Source organism: Camelus bactrianus, chromosome 11 (assembly GCF_048773025.1).
Source record: "Camelus bactrianus isolate YW-2024 breed Bactrian camel chromosome 11, ASM4877302v1, whole genome shotgun sequence".
NCBI classification, from domain to species: domain Eukaryota; kingdom Metazoa; phylum Chordata; class Mammalia; order Artiodactyla; family Camelidae; genus Camelus; species Camelus bactrianus.
The window spans coordinates 30770084-30792086 of record NC_133549.1 but is presented as its reverse complement, the minus strand read 5'-3'; the positions used below and the strand labels follow the sequence as shown (position 1 = coordinate 30792086).

Here is a 22003-nt window from a genome sequence, read left to right as displayed (position 1 = left end):
TCATCTGATTTTAAAACTAAGCCTATATTTTATATACATTATATTTTGTAGCTGAAGTCTATAAACTATTTCATCTGAAAGTATGGCCATGTACAAAGTATAGGCATATGTCCAGTAAAAAGAAAATGGGAGAGAGACGATTAGATACTTTTTAAGTGTAAGCTCCACGTCACACATGGATGCTTTTTACAATTTAAACCTATTCTTTTTGACTGTGTCAAAAACATCAAATTCAGACTGAAAACAGAAAAGAACGTATTTCTACATTCTTGATAAAGCACCGTTTAGGCACACTGAGGTCCTGCCATTTTCATAACCACTTGGTATTGCTATGAAAAAGTAAACATTTGTTAATATTGTGATTTAAATGACTGAAAGTAGCTGTTTATCTTAGCCTCCATAAGAATGCCAATTTTCTAGTTAAAAAGAGATCGAAAGTAAAAGTCTGCTTTCAAAATTATACCTCATGTGTCTTTATACTAAAACACATACCCCTAATAGGAATGTGAGATGAGAAGGCTTGGGGGTCTGTCTAGCCCTGGGGCTGCCACTTCCTGGCCGTGCGTCCTTGGCGGGGTCATTTACCAGGACCTCAGCTCTTCATCCACCCCCACCTCCGCCCATGCTGCTTTACTTCACAGGGATGCTGTGGAGAGTGATGGACTGATGCAACCGGAAGTGCTAAGAGCTCCATCCTGAGGAGGGACCATAGACCTCATGAGCTGAGTGCTTACCGCTCATCAGGGCATTTTACTATGCACACCGCTGATGCCTTCGGAGAGGTTTCACAGATGAGGCAAGTGGCACTCAAAAGGTGAAGTCAACAATCCAAGGTCCCACAGCCAGCAAGTGACAGAGATCATATTCAAACCCAGGACTCCAGTGTCCACAGGGGTGTCCCTCTCTTCATAAGGCTGCTCACAGACACAAGGTGTTGCTAGTCTTGGTATTTTTTTAAGTCTTTGGGGGGGGGCGTAATTAGGTTTATTTATTTATTTATTTCTAGAGAAGGTGCTGGGCATGGAACCCAGGACCTCGTGCATGGTAAGCATGCGCTCTACCACTTGAGCTATATACCCTTCCCCAAGTCTTGATATTTTGTGATGTGTTATTTGTACCATATTTGTATAACTTTACAGGGCACACAACATTTTTCTTCCTACAAAAAGTCTCTCTTCTGAAAGATGAAACATATAACAACCAAACAAGGCTGCTTACATTTTAATGAATAAAAAAATGTGTTTTCTCTTGCATATTAGAAACAAACAAAAATCTCAATTTGGCCAAGGACTTCTATATTAAAGTCTCTTTAAAATACATCTCTGAAGTTTTTTTCCCCCAATAATTTCTTATGGTTATATAAACATTCTCTAAAATATCATCTTGACATCTAAATAATAAAAGTTCCCCTCATACTAATTAACAGTAACAATTTTAAATAATCCAAGAATTTTAGAAAGTGCTACACCTGCCAAAAAAAAAGCCAATCTCTTTGCTAATGGCGAAAACTGTCTTCAATAAGCATGTCAGCAATGTTATTCTTGCAGCATAGAAAATGCTAAAATAGCACACTTCTAAAATAACTACATACTGACAAATGCAGGAAATTTATATTTTAGGACTCAACTGAGTCTTCAAAATCCAAGTGAGCAAAAAGCTTGGGTAGACTGCAAATGAAATTCAGTCAAAGAGCACAATGTTTAGGCTGTTCGAGAAAGGGTTACTGATGTGAGTTCTTGGAGCATGGGGTTCGGATCCTTTAGACCCGTGCTTGCCTGCTACTCTCTCCTTCAGCTACTTCCTTTGGTTAATTTGGTTCAAATCAAGACTAAGGGAAAAGCCGGCATCCTCTGGGAGCTCCTACTTATTTTAAATGATGGCCCTTTCATAATCCCTTTGGGGCTCTTGGCTCCCCCGCCAGGTAGAGAGGATGAAGAACTCCGATTGAGGACTGGTACGGAAGCATGACGGACAATGAGAGCAATGGGAATGGCATAAAGGGGAGGGCAGAAATGGGCAGGAACAGAAAACAGAAAGCAAAGCCCCTCTTCTCCATCATGCAGAAATCAGGACAAGTCAAAGGAAGGTTACCCTAAGGGTTGGCTCAAGGATAGAAATTTCAGCTACATTGCCATAGATCTTTTGTACTGTCCGAATATTTGAATATTATTACGTGGTTACGTGGCTTATCACCAGGAAAACAACTTTGGGATACTGGTTGCTGAATCCTGTTGTGTTTTGCTGAGCCATATCCCATGCCCAAACCAGGAAAATCCCCCAACTATATATTATATTTTGCTTTTGATGCTTAGAAAAACAAAATCATAATATATATTTTCCCTAAACAGTTGATAACAAATCTTCTGGTCTTAAAACACCCTTCCTGTTCCTTCATCTAGAGCCCTTAGAAATGGCACATTTCTCCTAAGGAGAGAGGCTATGCCAGTTCTAAGACACTGCTGGGTGTAGTCATGACACACGCAGGCATGCTGAGAGGTCCAAAGCTCGGAGCTAACTCGTGGAGATACACCTTATTAGCCTTCCCAGGGTGCTAATAAATCTCCACTATGCAGGGTGCTGCCTGGAGAAGCCTGCCTCCTTACCTTTGATATGGGGAATGAAGTGGTGTCGGAAGGGGGAGTTGGGGCGGGAGTCGCTGTGGGTGGAGCTGAGGCTGCTGGTGCGCAGGTGGGACAACCTCTGCACACCAGGAGACAGCAGCTCTGTGCGGCAAGAGTCAGGGGCAGGACAAGGTGGAAACAGAAAAGGAGAGCAGAAATTAACACAGGAGCAGGGACCACGCCATCGTTCCAAGGGAGGAAAAAAAATAAATAAAGAACGTTAATCAGGAGTCTGAAAAAGGAGGAAGAAAAACAGGTTAAGAAGGCACCTGCAAAGGGTTAGGCACAGTGGGGAGAGCTCGCAGACAGGGTCAGGTCAGCACACTCTCCGAGAATAAATGGCTTTCGTGAGAGGGAACAGCCAGCCACCAGGATACTCTGTCAGGATGAGACCAGCTACCGCTGAGCCAGTACTGGGCACATCACTTAGACTCAACAACAGCTGGTTTTAAAAAGGTGCCTGACAAAACAGAACCCTCTGAAACGCATGTAAAAAAAATGACTATCATTTCCAGAACTTTGAAAAGAAGGACTTATATGTAAGGGTCAAATTCATTTTTTTTTAAGTTGCGAGCTTCTAATGGAAGTTTAATTTATGTTGCCTGCATAGAAGGGATACCTGTCTGTGTTCACTGGGCAGCAAAGAGCCACTTATGATCCTGAGAATTGTGTCAGTGGTGGCACCAGCGAGCTGGAAACTTAGTTATCTCGAAGAGGAATGGTCCATTCACCTAAGCCCAGACCTAGGGATCTGCATCACCCTCTGGCATCTGAGGTGCTCTCTGGGGACCACAACTATGACAGCAGAGCCCCACCTTGAAAAAATAACTATGAACCCTAACAACTGGCATCACATGTGTCTATAACATATTGCGAAGGGCGAGGAGAAGGGCTTGGAACGGGGACTGTTCTAACGGCTCTTGGCATCAGAACCATGACTGGAACAGAGGAAACTTCCCACCGCTCAATGAGGACATGACCTTTTAGGGAAACCATATCCCTGACTGACCACTCCCTCACTACTCAGGGGTCTCTGGAACAACGATTTCCCTGCAACCGTGTCATTCTGAAGGTCACGGCTACAGTCTTAGTCCGTGGTGGCATAAAGGATTTCTCATCACCCAGAGAGACAAGGGCTTACACCCAGCTCCAGGTCCAGGACATGAATAAATTAACTATAATTGTACATGAAAAATGAAAGGAGTGTATTTCCTGAAAATTCTCCTTTCATGTAACTCAACAAATACCGAGTAAATATTTACAGGCCAAGACAAAACTATACGTTACTGAAGGATCACAGAGTAAAAATTTAATCCTCTACAAGCATTAAACCTATGGCTTTGGAGCAAAGATTGCAGCCTTTTTACACTCTGTACCTTTGGTTTTATTTTATAAAATAAGTTAGCATATGAAGGAGTTCATTCTCACCAGCCTGCACAAAAGCAAGAGGCTGAAAATGAAGTCTTCGTAGATGTACATCACCCCCTAGTTTGTTTAGAAGGCTGAAATCTTCCTGGGGGAGTCTATTCCTCAGGAATCCTGGGTCTGTGCCGGGATCTCCATGCTCCTTCTACGGCACACAGGAGACACCCACTAACAGTAAAAGGAGCTACATTCTGCAGAAACAAAGGTTAAATGCAGCCCACTACCCTTTAATATTCTTTATCACAGTACATCTCTGATGTGTTTATGTTTTCCAAGTCTGACTCAAAAGTCTTGGGTTGGAAGCCATCCTAAAAAACTACCAAACCCAACCCTGAGGTTGGATAGGATACTTCCTTCCAGCCGCTGCTTAACTGAGCAGGCTCAGGAACACCAGGTGCCTGGATGGAGCATGATGAACAGGTCAATAAGTGGCTAGTACTGGATTTTAGGTGATGCTGGTAAGCCCAAAAGGCATCTTTTGGAGCTCTCTGTTCTAAGTCTCAAAGTGCTGAGATTTTCTTCAAGTCTTAAGAAAAAAAAATTCCCTTTGCTTCTAGTCACTCACTATCCAAATATAATTCTTTCATAAATCCTAATGAATATAACCATAAAATGACTCTTGTCTCAAGAAGAGAAATAACACAAACTATAGCTGGACAGGCGTTTTCACTTTTTTTCTGGGAGAGGGGAGCAGATTTTTAAATCTGGCAGCCAGATTTTTAAATATATTATCAGTGGTGGGAGTTAAAAATCACATAGAAACACAGAGTATTACATAGAGTGAATCCCGGAAACAGGTGCCCTTACCAGGTCTGTGAAAATGTTGGGGAGAGCGAGACGTGGTCGGAGTGTAGCTGTGGCGGCTGTATACCGGGGAGTTGATGGAGCCCTGGCTGGTGGACCGGTGGATCATCCGATCCCGGCCGTCCTGGTACCCCTGGAAGCAAGTGCGAGACAGCGGGAGCACAAGACATACATTCAGGCTGTTGTTGGGTTCAAGGGAAATCAAGCTGCACCAAGGTTGCCCAGGAACTACCATGTCTACCTGTTCATGTATACATTTTAGGGCCGTATTCCTTAAGTACATATATTCCATGGTTAATGCATTTTGTTTATGACCAAGTGCTGTTCACCTTTGAGTCACAGCACTCGGTTATAAACAATCACAACACTAGAGGTTTTTTCATCTCAAATTAGAGCGATTACCAGTCCAGTTTTATACAGACTATCCAGCAAGTTATTTGGCTTTAAGATAAAACTATTAATTTTATTACTATGATTATTATTTTTAGATGGGGTAGACCTAACTCCTAAGGAGCTAGCTCATTAGATGCACAAGGAAATGCAAAATAGTAGAAGCATGCTAAATGAACAATTCCTTGATTATTATCTGTAACAGCTTATAGGAAAGAAAGTGCTGGGTCGGACTTGGTGCTGGACCATGCTCAGATCTGAACTTTGGCCACTAGTCTCCAATAGAAAAATCATGCAGGGACAACAGAAAGTGCTAAGGCCACTAAGCAGGCAGTCAACGTGGGCTGGGGGCAAAAGCAAGACACTACGGGAACCAGGGGTGCAGTGTGAAGAAGCTGTTTCATTTCGTAGATCAGCAGCATCAGTTTTCTGAAGAACGCTCATCAAATGGGCTGGGAGAGTAACTAACTGGGAGGTTGTGTCTTTGGTTTTGAATGCGAGGAAGCGCATGCTGGGTTGAGATGGGGCCCACGGCTCACTACGGGGTAACTGCTGCTGATTACGTGTGGTCCACACACGCAGAGCTTATTCCGCAGGGAATGGTCAGCCTGGTGGACTGGATAAAGGCCACTCTAAGGTCTGTTTACCCTGAGAAGGGGGGGGCAAGACTATTGATTCTAGACTAAGAGGAGCGGCCTCACATAAAGACGGCCCTGCTTATAGAAACACCATGACTGCTGTTGGCTATTTCAGATAATCCCGTAAGCCAGGATTCAGATCAATTAATTATGGACGGAGGAGACAGTCCAGCATCTGAACAAGTGGCTCCACTCCCGGCAAACACTTTCCTCCCACTCAGAGACACCATGTAAGGCTGTTTTTAATTCTCTAGTCTTCATTTAAAAAGAAATTTACTTCTGTGTCTTATAGTCATATCTTACGTGTAAGGAATCCTACATTCAACATAATCTTGCATGCAGTTTTTCTGGGTTTTTTTTGTTTAATGTTCTTTTGCTAAAACCCCAGTCTAGGGAAGGAACAAGTAACTCCCCAATTCCACCCATTATAATTTTTAAAAGTGTACTTACTTCTGCTGATGGGGTAGGAGACAAAGTCCTTGGAGACTAGAAGAATAAAAGAATAAAAATTTTTATTTTTAAAAATAAAAAACTAACGTCACAACGTTTATTAACTCATTATCAGTTTTAGAGTTGCTTATCAGAATCGCCTGGAAACACTATTCAAAATACACATGCCAGCACCCTTGCTGGTCCCCCATCTTCTGACTCAGTAAGTGGAGAGTGAAGTTCAGACGGGCACACAGTAACAAAGCTCCAGGGAGACTGGGGCACATGCCTCTGCCTCTGGACCATGGGTTCTGATAAATATGCTGCGATGCTTTAGGTGATTAAGTTAGACAAATGGGAACTATTTCCCCTATATGTTCAAACTACACTGTTTACTACTATGAGTTACATTATCTACTGAAACATAGAATTATGTAAACATGGTTATTAATTAAATTATAACCAGAGTAGTCACATAATATGTTATGATGACCAGATCTGTGGCTTCCTGCTCTGGTGGCCTTGCTGACATCACCATTCACTTCCCGGCTTCCATCCTCCTAGGCACACAGGCTTCCTTGAGGTAATCAACTGACCAAGCCCTCTCTCACCTCAGGGCCTTTGCACTTGCTGTCCCCTCTGCCCACAGTGCTTTCCACTCAGATACCTGCTGGGCTCACTCCCCATCTTCAGTGAGGTCTCTGCTCAAATGCACTACCACACAGTGCCTTCCATGACCCTCCTATTTAAAGTAACAGCTCAGCCCCAGTATGCATTCTCCTTTCTCTGCTTCATTTTCCCTCATTGCTCCATTACCCTGTAAAATTGTTATATATTTATTTGTTTATTATCTGTCTCCTACATTATGCTGCAAGCTCCACAAGGGCAAGGACTCCATTCAGTTATGACTAAGTGTTCCCAGCAACTGGCATGTATTAGGTACCCAACAAATATTTCCCAAATGAATGAATGAAATGTCTACAATTAAAATGCAAGAAGATTTCAAATAGAAATGAAATGCAAACAAAGCATTCTGAAGCACACAGCCACCAATGGATTTCTTAGCTTCAGAATTTGCCCTTTCCCCAAATTTCCAAGATGCTGCTGGCTCTCTTGTACTCCAGACTCCCTGAAGCCCCGGGGTCTGGTCTGATCTGCAGCCCAGCCCGTCTCTGGGGTGGCTTAGCCAAGTGAAGACGGGATCCTTGAGGGCAGGAGCCAGGTCTGCGCCTGCTGACTGCAGCCTTCTGCATCCACACTACTGCTTTCTGAAGGCACAGATGGCTACACAGAACTTCAAGCTTGCTCTTCTAGTGTTTCTAAAATGGCAATACATGGGTTCTATGGAATAAGTGTTAATAACTGAAGGAATAAATAACTGAGTAGCTTGTAAACTCTTCTAAGTTGTCAGATCCACGTGTTGGGGAAGAGTTCACAGATACGTGTGACTTCCTATCGGGGTGGGGGCATCCTCCCATCCAGACTCTATGCTCAGAGAAACCCACAGGTCATCATTCTAGGTGGTGACAGTAACAGTGCTGATTATGATGACAGCCAGCATTTTTGTTGAGTACCTACTATGTGCCAGGTTCTGCTGTAACCTAAATATTTCACTTAATCCCTACAGAAAGCCTCTAAGGTAGGTGGTGTTATTATCTTGAGTTCACAGATAAGGAGATTGAAATATGTAATTTTCCCAAAAGTCATACGGAGAGTAAATACTGGAGTCTGGTCCTAAACCCATAAATGTTCACTTCGAAGCCCAAACTTTCAGGCTTCATTTTACTGCCCAAAATGGAGCCACTGGTAAAGACAGAAACATACACACATCTGCCAAATCTGTAATGTCATAAAACCACTCGTCTCCCCTTTGCTCGTATGACTGGAACACTAGGAGGTCCTCATCTCCTTGCTCTAGGACCAGCCCCTGTACGATCTGTTCAGGAATCTTCCTTCGCACTTTATCCCCTATGAAACTCTGCGCAGTCCAAAAGCAACTGAACAACCCAGGCCTATCAATCTGCATTTGAGAGCTGCTGTAGATGCAGTTACAGGGATGGGACCACTAGGTGGCACTACACAAAAACGAACACCGCTTTCTGCCCAAAGGAGCATTTCTATGCAGGGCTATGCTCAGGAATAAAAACCCAGATTGGATAATAAGAAATAAAAAGAAATATATATACGTATATATGTATTATATATAAAATATATATAACTATAATTAAACATACATGTAATTATAAAATAAAATTATACCTAGATATTGAGAATAAATTAAACAGAATCACCACGTCCTCATGACCTTTCTTCATCTAAGATCTCAAAGCACTGTGATAGTTTACAGATAGTTTACTGCCGGTTTTAGCCTTGGTTGAATGGCTCATTTCAGTCCACTACTTGGGAAACACCTCTGAGTGAACTCAAGTCAGTCTATAGATGACTCCAATTTAAAAAAAAAAATAAAAAGGGGAAAAAATGAGAGTGAGTTGAGTAGGCCACGGGAAATAGACCAGAGCCCACGTGACCTCGGGGACAGGGAGGGGAGGACACCAAGGGGCTGAGGCTGCGCTCCAGCCTGTGGGCCATGAATGTCGGGAGAGCATTAATAAGCCCCAGGAGGACAGGTGGAAACAAGAGTAGTAGCTTCCATTTGCTGAACATTTACCCCAAGTCTGGCTCTCTGTTAATTGCTCTAATAATTCGTTAATGATATTGGCTTTAACAGATGATAAATTATCTACATACACAGATATTAATCTTTAATAGTTTATTTTAACCTAACACCCCATGAGGTGGATTCTGTCATCTTATCTGTTTTACAGACGAGAAAACTAGGATCAGAATGGTTGTTTCACAGTCAAAGTCACACAGCCAGCATGTGGAGTGCCTAGGCTGAGTCCGGGTGCCTTGATTCCAGAACCCGGGCTCCTACCACTGTGCTGTGTCATGGCCCTACTCTCTCTGCTTTTTCTTTTCTTGCACATTCTGTCTTGCAATGCTGAAAACTAAAGCTGTCCAAATGTAGGGGGTGTGCTCTCTCCTCGTGGTCCACATGATGTCATGGTCTCTCTCCTCATGGTCCCCATCTTGGTGCCCGAGACCAAGATGCCCCCGCCCCCACCGCGGACCCTCCCTCCATGATTCCCCCTGCCCCGCCCACAGACTCTCCCCTGACAACTTGGGCTTCCGTCCCGGAATGCTGGTTCTGTACCCTACAACCTGGTACTAATGCTTATGCATTTTCTGTGGTTGGTCTGCTCCCCTACCTCTCCATCACCTCCCAAGGGCAGGGATGCTGTGATAGGTTTTTGACTACCTCAGAGCACCTGGTATAGAAGCCTGCAAATTGTGGGCAATCAGAAGGACTCTCTGATTTATTCTGATTCCAATCAGTAGCTCTTATAAATGTGACAAAAGAGAAATAAGTCTCTCACTCACAACTTCTGGGAACTTATTACCTCTCCCAGGCTCTGCCTCTCCTGTTTGTCATCATAGCCCGAAGAGTAGAAAGGCTCGTAGGTAATGAGATCTGGACGTTCAATGTCATAAATTGCCTTGACCTTGGGAATGGCTGCTAAATCCTTGTAATCCAGGATTTCATTGTCCACTTTTGCCTGCCGAAGTTAAACAGAAGGAAAAATTACACTGCCATCTCATCTTCGGGGAATTATTTTAGTGCATCTTATGTCCTGCTTAAAAAGTGAAGATCTTAAAAATAAAACCCAAAACACTTTGCTTAGCATGGTCATACTCTTTATAAAATTGCCTGTTTATACCAGATATTAATCATGTTTTTAAATAAAGTCACCAAAAGCTTTGGAAAAAGCCTATGTAGATTCCATCAAGTAGAGAAGTCTGCAAAACTTCAGGATAATTTTCTAAATTTATTAAGAAAGAAAAGCTTAAACAGATGGTCAAAAACAATTCTCCCAGATGGCTAAAAACAAGAACTGCATATTTAAAAAACTAAATATTTAAAGATCTTCGTGGCAGAATTTAAGAACACTCAGTATCAGCATTATAAAATGTATAATTAATCCTCAAGTATCTATTTGCAAATTAGGTACAACCAATTTTTTAGGTCCTGCATCATATTCCTGCATTTTTAGGTCATCTACGTGATTACTCTATACCAGTGGTCACATTCACATGTAAAACTGACCTACAAAAATGAAAACTGGATTTCATCACAGAAATAGAAATCATCTTGAATTACTCTCTTTTGCATCATCCAGCCCACTCTCACCACCTTGCCACCTTCCCTGTCCCGGAAGTCTCTCTCCCAGTACTTACATATATAGTGTGACCGGGAGAGCCAGGGATACTGGAGCCTGGTCTAGAATAGATGCTTTCGGAGGAAGTCCTGGTAGGCTGTAAAATAAACAGTGACTTGTCAGATTCCAGACCATGGCTTCAGAATCAAGCCTGGCCTAAGTCCCTACACTTTCCTAAAAACTAAGCTGGTTAAAAAGAGAAAGATCTTTAACTTTTCTCAAAAAGGGAAAATGCATCCAAGAAAAGTCAGTGAGAACTGGTTGTGCCACCAGCCTGGAAAACGCATTCAGGGGCTCTTCTTTTTTCACTTGTCCCTCACCACACCTGCGAGCACATTCCTCCCCCTCTCCACTGCCACCATCCCGGCCCCAGTCACCACCTCTGCTTGTCTGCACTATCGCAGTGGCCTCTTCTGTGGGTTTCCAGCCTTCATTCTTGTCCTCTTCAAGTCCCCCTGGCACCCAGAGGCCAGAGAGCTCTTTGAAGAACACAACTGGGTTTATCACTATCCTGCTTTTGGCGTCCGCGTCCATCTAGAATAAAATCACAACTCCCAGGGCCTCGGGACTTTGTCCCTGCCTTCCTCCCCCATCACTCACAGGACATGGTACGTATCACTCCCACAGGGTTCTTACCCTTGCTGCTTCCTCTGCTGGGAATGCCCTGATCTCCACTTTCACTTGGTTGATTTTTTTTTCCCTCCTTCAATCTTGGCTTAAATATCACCTTCTCAAAGAAACCTTTCTTGATCTTTTTGTATGTTTGTTTGGGGGGAGGTAATTTGGTTTACTTATTTATGTATTTATTTATTTTAATTTATTTATTTTTTAACAGAGGAGGTACTAGGGATTGAACCCAGGACCTCGGGCATGCTAAGCACACACTCTGCCACTGAGCTCTACTCTCCCCAGATCTTTCAATCCAGAGCTGATAACCTTGCCATTTTCTCTCATAGTATCACTCTTACTTTTTCCTTCATGGATAATGCTTAATAATCCTGTATTTGTCGGTTTCATCATCGTGTCAATCTCCCTCAGTACCTCTAGTTACGATACCTGCTTTCAGAAGGTTTATTCCCTCACCACTGTATACGCACAATGTTTTGCACAAGTACATAGAAGGCATACATATGTGCTGAGGGAATGAGCTAGAATTTATTATTTGTAAATAAATACTCAGTTTGTGGGTACTTCGATTCATGTTAATTGCATGATGCGAGCCTAACCGCACGGCAGGTCAGAGGTAGGGTTAGTGGTCGGCCACTAGGGAAGGTAAAATCAACTGGATACTGTCATACAGACCTAGAAGACCCAGAGAGTGCGTGGTGACAGGAGGGGGAGAGAAATGCACGAACTACGATTAACTGCCCCCCACCTCTGCTTGGTATGTTCTAGAAAGCTCTGCAAAGAAAAATCAAAGGCCTGGTCTCGGAAGATTTGGTCCCCTCCGTGCAGCTATTTCTTGGAGAGGATAATTTATAGTTCTATGTTAGGAACAGAACTTTTCCTCTTCAGGACTGTTTCTCCTGATATTTTGGTACCTTGAATATGAGGGTAACTAAGCCAAAACCAAACCAAACCGAACCAAAACCAAAACCTCCTAAAAACAAGGATGTGGCATCACTTTGTAACTCACATCGGAAACAATGAAAGCAAACCCGTCTGGCCAACTCGGGTCAGGCAGTGATGAGACTCACTCTGACAGTAAGAATTTGCTGGAAGGCTGTGATCAATTTTTCTCACCAGTGTCCCCGGTATCTTTGAGATACAAGGGTGGAAGGGGTTGGAGAACTCACACTCCACACGTCTGGCCCTCCTCTCCAAGACCTGCCGCATACAAGCAGTTTCCTCCTAGAGTGACAATTTTCCAATCACAGGCATATCTCAGAATGAGAAAATTCCCAAATCTGAGTACAATGCAAAAAAAAAAAAGGCGTCACATAAAAACACTACTCAAAAAGTCCGACTTCTCAGTCCATTTCCCAATCAAAACAAGAGAAGTGACACCATCACCACGCAGCGCTCCTAAAAGAGATGTCATGAGAAGATGAATAGCACCTAACATGAACTGCCCACATCCCACGTGGCAGGCCCTGTGCTGAGCACTTCCCAGGAATGATCGGATTTAATTCTTTCAATAACCCTGTGAAGTAGGTTCTGCTACCAACCCTATTTTATGGATCTGGGGAGAGTCATGTACAGGTAGGCGAGTGTCAAGATTTGAAGCCAGTCAGGAGGCAGAGCCCAAGCTCTTCGTCCCAGCACTAAATGGTTTGCCCATATTGTCAGGCGAGTGTGACCATTTATTTCTCATCAACATAGCTTTGGGACAAATAAAGTGAAAGCAAGAGAAAAATATCGAGATGAACTGGTGGAAAAGAGTGCCTGCTAACTGAAAATGGTTTTACTGCCACCAGCTTATCAGAAGCCTGCAACAGCTCAGCGCTGGGGTGGATGGGTTAAGACAGGGTGTACCCCAGGACAGTCAGACGTCTTCGGTTGCTGGCGTTGCTATGACAAAGCCTTGTTTTCATTAACAAGCAGCGAGGACACTGTGGGAATAGCCTAAGTGCACGCTGAGATTTGGGGTCTCTCCCATGTTACTCATCCTTATTTTTGCCAAATGTGGGTCAGGGATACATTCTGTCTTTGCTGTAACGATGCACCTGGGGATGGCTCTGAAGTGTTTTGTGCTCGCGTGTCCTGCACACACTGATAGGGACACAGTTACAGGAGAATGCGAGCATGCGAGCATGCGTCAGGAAGGGGTCTCTCCTGCTCCCTTCCAGGGATGACAACAGAAGGAAAAGGTCTCCTGGCTGAACTAGCCTGTCCCAGCTGTCTCTCTCTCTCTCCCTTCCTTCTTCACTGCACAGTGCTCTGTGAGTTACACAGGCTTTCTCAGAAGCATTTATCATGCTCATTTACCCTGTTAATATTGCTGCACTAAAGGTTTTAAGAGTTCTCCGATGATCTGAATTCTTGTCAAGTCCGATTAATTCTTCAAAGATTCTCAGATCTCAGATTGGAATTACCTTCAATTTGCATACACCTGCCCTGAGTTCTTTGATTCCAAAATAAAGATTTCAGAGATTCATAGTCAGTTTTCAAAGTCAAGCTGACGTTCACCAAGTCCGCGGCTGCTCTGGCCCTTGTCAGAGAGCTCCCTGTGCCAGGTGTACCATCAATCAACTTAGCGTCTTGGAGGAATGCTCCAGCTGTCTCTCAGAGATTCGGAACCTGCTCTCTCTCTCACTGCATCTGCCACCGTTTGCCTTCATTTTCTTCTGACCTCCTAACCTTACTGTAAAGTTTACTTCTGCAGGCATCTTGTTTATGGGTTGGGTTACCTTCTTGCTTGCCTATTTGCTTACTTTGGCCATTATTTGTTTAAAATGAAATAGTGGGATAACACATAACTCTGTCTAGTATAATCTAGTGGGGTTAACCCAGTGGGGTTAAAAGGCTGGCTCTGGAGTCCAATACCCTGGTTCACACACTGGCTCTACTAGTTGTGTGACATTACATGAGTGTCTCTTGTCCTTTTCTTTCCTCTCTCTCTCTCTTTTCTTCCCCCTTTTAACTCCCTTGAGCTTCAACTTCTCTCCTTATAGAATGGAGGAGACGGTATTTCCGGCACCTACTTCATAGGGATAAATGAGATGCTACGCATAAAGCTTCAAGCACCTTGCCTGGCACATGGCAACTATTCAGCATTTCCCAGACACCTGACATCAGACTGGAGTTCTTAGCCAGTTCGTCTCCTATAACGAAGGCCAGCGCTGCCTCTATCTGGCTCTGCACAACAGGGTAGTCCTTTCAGATGTGAGCTCTGTAGACGGGACTTCCCTAGAGTTCTCTGTACCTACCACCCTTGGACGCCTTCCCATCGGAACTCAGAGACATTAATTATCTCTGCACGTGGGGCAGCAGATGCACCTGGAGCTGAGAGATGTCCTTCCCCTTCTGGAGAACTCCAGGAAGTGACTCTGTATCCTCCCCAGACGGTGACTTCCTGCTCACATCTGGGCTCTAGTCACTAACGCCTTTCCACACCGGATGGCAAAGAGCTTGCACAGGCCTGTCTTAGCTGCCACAGCAGCTCTGGTTTGCTGCCTCTTGAACTGTGCTCTAAGCTTAAACGGCACACACAAATTGCCTGCTTTTGGCCACAGCCCCTCCTGGCTCCCACGGTGTATTTGCTCAACCAGCAGAGGGTAGAGGTCTCTCCCTTATGAAGATAATAACATTACTTCTAAAAACTAGACTATTACTGTTGAAGTTTTCATCTTAAATATTTAGAATTTCAGTTCTAACCATGTAGAATTCTAAACACGGTGAATTTTATTTTTTAAATGTGTTTTAAGGGGTTAATTAAAAAAAAAAAAGCCAAATCCTAGTATTACATCATAGGACAAAAGAAATCCAAATGGTTCAAGACCAAATGCAAATGTAATTCGAGAGAAGTATTTTAAAATAAGAGAGGCAATAAACATGCTGAATTTTCAATGAACGCCTTCTGCATTACTAAAAGGACCCCTTTTCTCCTTCTAGCTGTATTTTCCCCCTAGTTAAAACATAACTTGCTGAGGGTCTCTGATGGCTTTCATCTTCAAAAGGCACAAAGCTGTCTTCCAACATAGCAGCTCAGATCCAGTCACTCAAATTAAAGCTCACCTTCACCTCAAAACCAACAACTTACTGACATGTTTTCCCTGTTTCAAATCCCACTGACAGCTTCTTGTTTATCATTAACTTAATTCTAGTGTCACCTCTTTGGGTTGTTACAAAGTTACAGATGACCTATGTTCCCACATGAGCCTTAGGGGCAATTATTTAACCCAAATTAGTATTTCGAGCTGTTCAAATAGCCAAGTAAACAATACTGACTCACCAAATTAAGTCAATAACCCAAAGAGGTCCATAGCCTTTGTTTCTGGCATTCTCTACAAGAGTTACGATGAACAAAATTATCCTCTTGCCTATATTATAAATGAAGATAATTTCAAATATTTATCCCCAGAGGTATGCTCACCTCTGCTGTACACAGAAAAGGAAACAAGGACCTGTTAAAGCAGATATAATTTACTTACTCTCCTTTAATCCCTCTTTCTTTCATGCCTTACAGAAAAAAAACAACTTGAAAGTACAGTTGGAAAAATTCAATTCTTTCTTTTGATGCCATCTTTGGGGGGAAAAAAAAAGAGTAGGAGGAAGGGTGGAAAAAACAAGGTAGACATAGGAAGGGTTTTAGACTGGCTGTGATCTCTCAAAGTATTCTGCCAACAAGATTAGGCAAATAAGTTAATCCTTGTTTTGGCAACAAGAGGAAAGGCCCCTTCAGTAAGAAGCTTCTAGTTGTATGTGGTGGTCCTCAATCTCGCGTGAGGAAGGGGTTTCCATCTACATTTATTTCTCCAGCACATCTTCATATACTTACTTTTGGCTCCAAAAAGGCTTTCTATTTTTCTCAAAGGAAAAAAAATCAACAAAGAGAGATCTCACCATAAGACAAGTTGTTCATTTCAACAGGAAAAAGAAAAAATGGCATCTGACCATTAACAGTAGATGCTTGAAAACGCACATCTCTTTGTTTTCTCTACGAAATCTTTGTAAAAATCCCTCTGACTACCTCTCACTTGACATTTCCCCCTACGCCTGGTCTTCGTCCATCTGTTCTACAACTTTTGTCAATTCCGAAGGCACAATCACAGAAGGTAAATTACATGGAAGAGAATTTTTTATATTTCCACCCCAGTTCTCATCGTTTTTCAGATACTGACCATTAAAAACACTTACCAGAGCTCTGCCTGGAGATTAAGCAGGGAAATGACATTTTCCATTTATTTTCAATTATGGGCCACCATGCACGCCTGGTCCCTTCTTAGCAGGAAACTGTGGGAGAGCTCTTTGCTGTCCCTGCCCTCCCCCCACTCAGCAGGAACAGGGATGCAACAACTACGTTCATCTAATTTGCATTCATCCAAAGCCATGCTCTAAGAAGGGAGAGAAACTACAGGCAACTGGCAACCAGACCAGAGAGATCGGATGAACACCTATGGGGCAACTACTGATATAAGGTGACTGACACCTTATACGAAGTGCTGCTAAGGTGGACAGTACCTGCCTTGGGTTTCTGTTGAAGTTCACTAGACAAGGTGGCGGTAATAGCTGCAGAAGAAGGAATACTTTTAAAATCTGCATATATTAAGTGTTCACTGCTAAGTCAGGAAAGGAATTCCCTTTAGAAAAAGAAATTTGTGTTTGCGAGGAAGTAGGAAGGGCTCACTGGCACACATCCCCTTCTCTGGGCACGTTGCACAACTGCCTCTACCATGGCCAAGAGGCCTCTCTGTCCTTAAAGTACAAATCTGAACACCTATATGTTCTGATGAATTGTAAAGACACATCAAAAACAATAAACTATCCAAACAAAGCAAAAGCTGGGGGAAAAAAGCAGTATGTATGGTAGCAACATTAATAAAACAATAACCAACAACACTATTTCCTTGTTCTAGACATACTTAAAGCCTCTAATTAGCTCCTCTGTAGAAATATACACACAGTGTTTGGTATATGACAGGTTTGCAAGTGCATACGTTACAATACAGTGAATGTTAGTTTCTGAAGAAAAAAAAATCTCATGCCCATTTTGAATGGCAGTCATTCATGCTTTAGCCTCCAAAGGCACAGCAGAAAAGCCCTTTTTTAGAATGAAAGCAAGTGATCCACTCGATTGTTACAAACGCGATCCTGGGAATATCATGTGCTTTGTCTCTGGTGAATCACAACAAGGAATTACAAATGCTTAGTACTGACTTTTACCTACAGTCAAAATTTACTATTCCTCTAAAACTCTTCTGAGTAAGCAAAATCATAGTGTGTTTTTCTTAGGTAATTATATTTTCATCAACTTCTTTTACCTAAAATTCATCAAGAGGAAAGAAGCGGGGGATTTCAGAATAAAAATAATAAAATGACTTTCCTCCACAACAGAGCCAGGCTTATTTCTGGGGCATGGAGTGCTGAATGTCCCTGCAAGGAGTACAGTTTAGCTAACAACTAAAGGTGTTTTCACCAACCTGATCTGCTGAGATGATGAGCTGCTGTGTAAGCCACAGCATTTAGAAGATCAAAACGTCCGGGTGACCTGAGAATTGCTTTGGCATTTTCAGGCTTCTCAAAGGCTCTGGTGAACTGCTCCTTAATGGCCAATGGGTGAAGGGAGGCCTTGTCAAAGGGCCCATTTTCTCTGCCAGGGCCCAAGCTGTTTATGCTTTTCTGTGATGGGGCTACGGTTGACTTCACCAATATTTAAGGTTGGATAATGGGAATCAGATGCCTCTTTTGAACAACAGGATAGGAAGAAAGAGGTTTTTAAAAACAGACCTCTCTCTCTGTCTTTCCTCCACCAACCCATCACTTCTCAAGATGCTTTACATCTCTTATACTTAATGATCTGGAGCAAACCCAAAAATTTCACACTTGATGATGGTATTTTTCTCAAGTTGTGAAAATGAATTACTTGGCGATAGCCTTAGGCTAATAAAATAGAACACTATTTGAGTTATAAAGTGTACTTTTGGGGGAAAAAACCCCAAAAGCTATAGAAAAAGCACCTTCTTGCCAAGTAGGCACTAATTCTGAGCACTGACTTGCAGTGGGAACGATCTTTGGCTGTTTCTTGGATTCATGACATTATGAGTTCAGTGTATGTGAAACCCTGCCCCCCAACTTTAAGATAGAGGAAGATTATCTGACAAATACATGTTGGATGTAATCCATCCAGCATCACAGGCCAATGCAATGCACCCCAGGCCTGGAATCTGCAGTTAAGTCTTGCTGCTCATAATCTGCATAGCGTTGGGCCGACTTCTTTCTACAGATGAGAAAAGTTAGCAGGTTGGTGTCTAAAAGGTTTCTTTCCACTCTGAATCTCTGTACTTCTAAGTATCTTCCAAGTCATTTAAAGAAAGAGAAGTTTTAATGTAAGTAGATTCAAACCCAAACTGTTCTCGGCCGCAGTGCAGCCTGGCAGGCACAGGCAACAGGCCGAGGCACAAAGGCCAGACTAAAGAGCTGTGCTGCAACCCTGAGTTGTCAACAGCCCCTACAAAATGGGTTTCATCTGGACAAAGACGGGATTGTGAAGTCACTCGTAATTTCAAGGGCCAAGGTTTCATCTGATTCTAAGAAACGCTGAAAGAAGGTCAAGCGTGTGCAGGGAAAACAGTCTCCTGCCTCACTGCTCATCTGGAGAGCTGGCCGAGTCCCCTCCCAGCTCCTGTAGGATGCTCTGGGCAGTGGGCGCCGCCCTTAAACACCATCTCTGCCTGATGCACCGTCGGACTCGCCAGTCTTCCGTGCTCTCCTCTTTTTGTCTTCCCAGATTTCTCTCTCACTCTCTCCTTGTAGAACAAGGAAAAAACCTGAGTGATGGGCTCACCGTTACTGCTGCTAACTCTGGGGAAGTTAGTTAACTACGATGGGTCTCGGTCTCTTCATCTTTAAGGTGGGAAAGGAGAGCTACTTCATGGGAATTCTTAGGGAGAGCCGACGGGCATCTATGTATATCCCCCGGTCTCTGCAGAGCAGGACCTGGTCTTGTTTGTTTCCTTTCCCACTTTGCTACTCCTTCCTTGAGCCAAACCCCTCCCTCCCCAAGCGCGGCATTTCCCCAGCTCTCATCACCAGGCCCACCCCTTTCTCATCATCTCTACATGTTCAAATCTCACACAGTCTCCAAAATGCAACTCAAAGACCACTCCTCCCAGGAAGTGTCCCTCGGGCTCCTTTTCTTCACCTGACATTCCCTGATCTTCACGATCCATATCCTGTGGTACGTTTCTGTATCATATTATAACTATGTACCTGTCTTTTCTTCCTGACTATACCCAGATGCTTGGCAAATATGTGTTCAGCAAACAAATGTGTGAACACACAACACACAACTAATGTGCTGGCTGCTCATTGCACTGAAGACAATGCTTTAGCTGCTGCTCTAAAGGAAAACATTGTCCAGAGAAGAAAACAGCCGGAATCAGAGTGTGAGATGCACTCCGTGGGGTGAGAAGAAGCATCTGCCTCTGCGGGAGCTGAGAGTTATGCGGGGAAAGCAGCACAGGGAGGAAAAGCAACAGAAGCCTGGGGCCCAGGACGGCGGCTCCAGCCTCCGCCCGGACGCAGCTCCAACCTGCAGAGACGGGGACCGTCCTGTGCGTCGAATCAGACTTTTGGGATAAAAGAAAGCAGATGGAGAGCGACGAATGTTTGGTGGCTGCCATGAAACATGAAAAAGGGAAGAATGAAATAAACAAACAAATAGCCTCAATTCAGAAACACTATTAAAAAAAGCAAAGACCCTTAGGAAAACTAACTTGACAGTAAGCAACAAGTGATATCACTTGAGTTGACGTCTGTGTGTATGTTTGTGTGCATATTTTGGGGTCCATGTTGAAAAGCAGAGTAACTGGTCTTCAAGTTGCAGTATATTTCCCTATGTTCCAACCCCTTATCATTCCTTTCCATTTATTTTGGCTTAGACATTCTTATATATGAAGGGTAAGAAGCCACTGCAACCGCTGTTCTTAAAAATCTGTTGTTAGAAACGCCCTACAAGTTCTTGAGATGCTGAGAATGTGGATTACTCAGTGGGGTTACTGAAAGATTCTTAAAACATTTTCATTTTGCTATGGTAACTGCACTAATGTGACAGCCTGGAAATCTTGGCTCAAGACTGTGATCTGTAGACACACCCTTAAGAGATCACAAGATCTACTCCCTTCTTCAAAACCTACCCCTTTTTAAGCCCCACCAACGTCAGCATGTATCCCACTTGGGGCGCATCAGAACCTCTTCCCTGCAGAGATGTATGGTCCTCCTTACTGCTGGGTGAGGGAGCAGAGGCTGGCCTAATCCCCTAAGTGGTAAGTGCTGGCTTTAGGAGAAGAGCTTTGGAATTCTCTGGAAAGTTTCATTAAAGGAAGAAAAAAACAACAGCTCCTCTTGGCCAGAATGAGTGGAAGTATTTCACTAGTTGTTTTTGTAAGCTTATCCAAAACAGTTCCATCAAGATGCGATCAACAGTGTTGATATTAAAAACAAAATCATTTTAGTAACACAACCTGCAAACTCAAGCAATCCTTACAGAGAAAAGACATGGTCTATTCAGTCTGGCCTCGTTAGCATTCTTCTCGTCTCCCAAAAGACTTCATCAGAGATGAAGTAAAAATGATTATTCAAAAAACTGAAGGCAATACTGCAGAGGCAGTGCAAACCGCTAGCTAGCTGGGTGGTTTGGGGGTAGCATCCACAAGTTCTGATGTGAATTTTACATTCTTATAATACAAGTGACAATATGCACTATCTTTAATGTTCTAGTATTTTATAATGATAACCCATTTTCTTTTTTTAATCTTTAAAAATTTTTTTTTAATTTTGGGTGGAGGTATTTTTTTAAATTTATTTACTGTTTTAACAGAAGTACTGGGGATTGAATCCAGGACCTTTTGTATGCTAAGCCCACACTCTAGCACTGAGCTATACCCTTCCCCTCACCAATGATACCCCATTTTCAAAGCATCCATGGATTCTCTCAAATCCCAGAGTCTGGTGACCGTTCCTGGTTGATGAGCTAGAGAGTTAAGTACACACACACAACCTGAAGGTGTACCTTGAAACAAGGACCAAATCATTCTAATACTGGTGGACAAATTCCTCTCCAGTTTGGTCTTTAATCAATTAGTTTGAGAAAAGTGATTTTCTTCCCCCTCTACTTAAAATATGCTCACATTAATTGTGAATTCTAAGACAAGTCCTTTTATTCAGGGTCACAGGCAAGGGACAAGTTTCTAACTTATCTGAATGGCAAAATATCTCCCTCTGATCTTATAAATGAAGGGGAGGGAAAAAGAAAAAAAGCAAAAGAAAAATAAAGCTCCCAGGCAGACATGGGCTTCATTGAGAATAAAGGGAAGATAGTGGAAAGCGAAAATAAGAGCTGACATTCCCAGGGTGGCAGGCCAAAAAAAAAAGTTGGGTCTTGCTGATAATCATTTCTCTGAAGACAAGTCACTCCTTCAGCAGTGACACCTTAGTGGCTAGGTCACAGTGATGGACCATCTGTGCACTGCTGGGGATTACATACATAGCTCCATCAAGATGAAATGATACTACTTTCTAGAGTCTGGCTTCCAAAATAAGTCTGGGCCATTCTTTTCCCTGAGACACTCTACTCCCTAAGGTGGAGAAGTCGAACTCCAGTTTTTTCCAAGGGTCCCACTAAGATAGTTAAACTATCTTAGAGACAGTGGACTGGAGTCCAGTCTGATTACTGCTCTGAAAAATACTCCCAGGTGAGAAACTGGGGGCATCTGAGTAAGATACAGATTATGATCATGGCCCTCCAACTGTGTACAGC

At 43.1% G+C, this 22003-nt stretch overlaps 1 protein-coding gene across 11 annotated transcripts in view; it reads right to left on the bottom strand.

The window, feature by feature from the left end:
* Positions 1-22003, bottom strand: part of ABLIM1 (actin binding LIM protein 1) — a 282459-nt gene that overhangs the window by 24804 nt on the left and 235652 nt on the right. For 5 of the 11 annotated variants that reach the window (XM_074373568.1, XM_074373565.1, XM_074373566.1 and 2 more), the window contains exons 9-14: positions 19778-19861; positions 10604-10681; positions 9769-9924; positions 6329-6364; positions 4854-4983; positions 2604-2723 (exon numbers count right to left, since the gene is read on the bottom strand). In XM_074373568.1, coding sequence (XP_074229669.1) covers positions 2604-2723; positions 4854-4983; positions 6329-6364; positions 9769-9924; positions 10604-10681; positions 19778-19861 — 604 coding nt within the window. The remainder of the gene's footprint in view (positions 1-2603; positions 2724-4853; positions 4984-6328; positions 6365-9768; positions 9925-10603; positions 10682-19777; positions 19862-22003) is intronic. The other 6 variants (XM_074373570.1, XM_074373573.1, XM_074373572.1 and 3 more) reach the window with 2 other exon arrangements.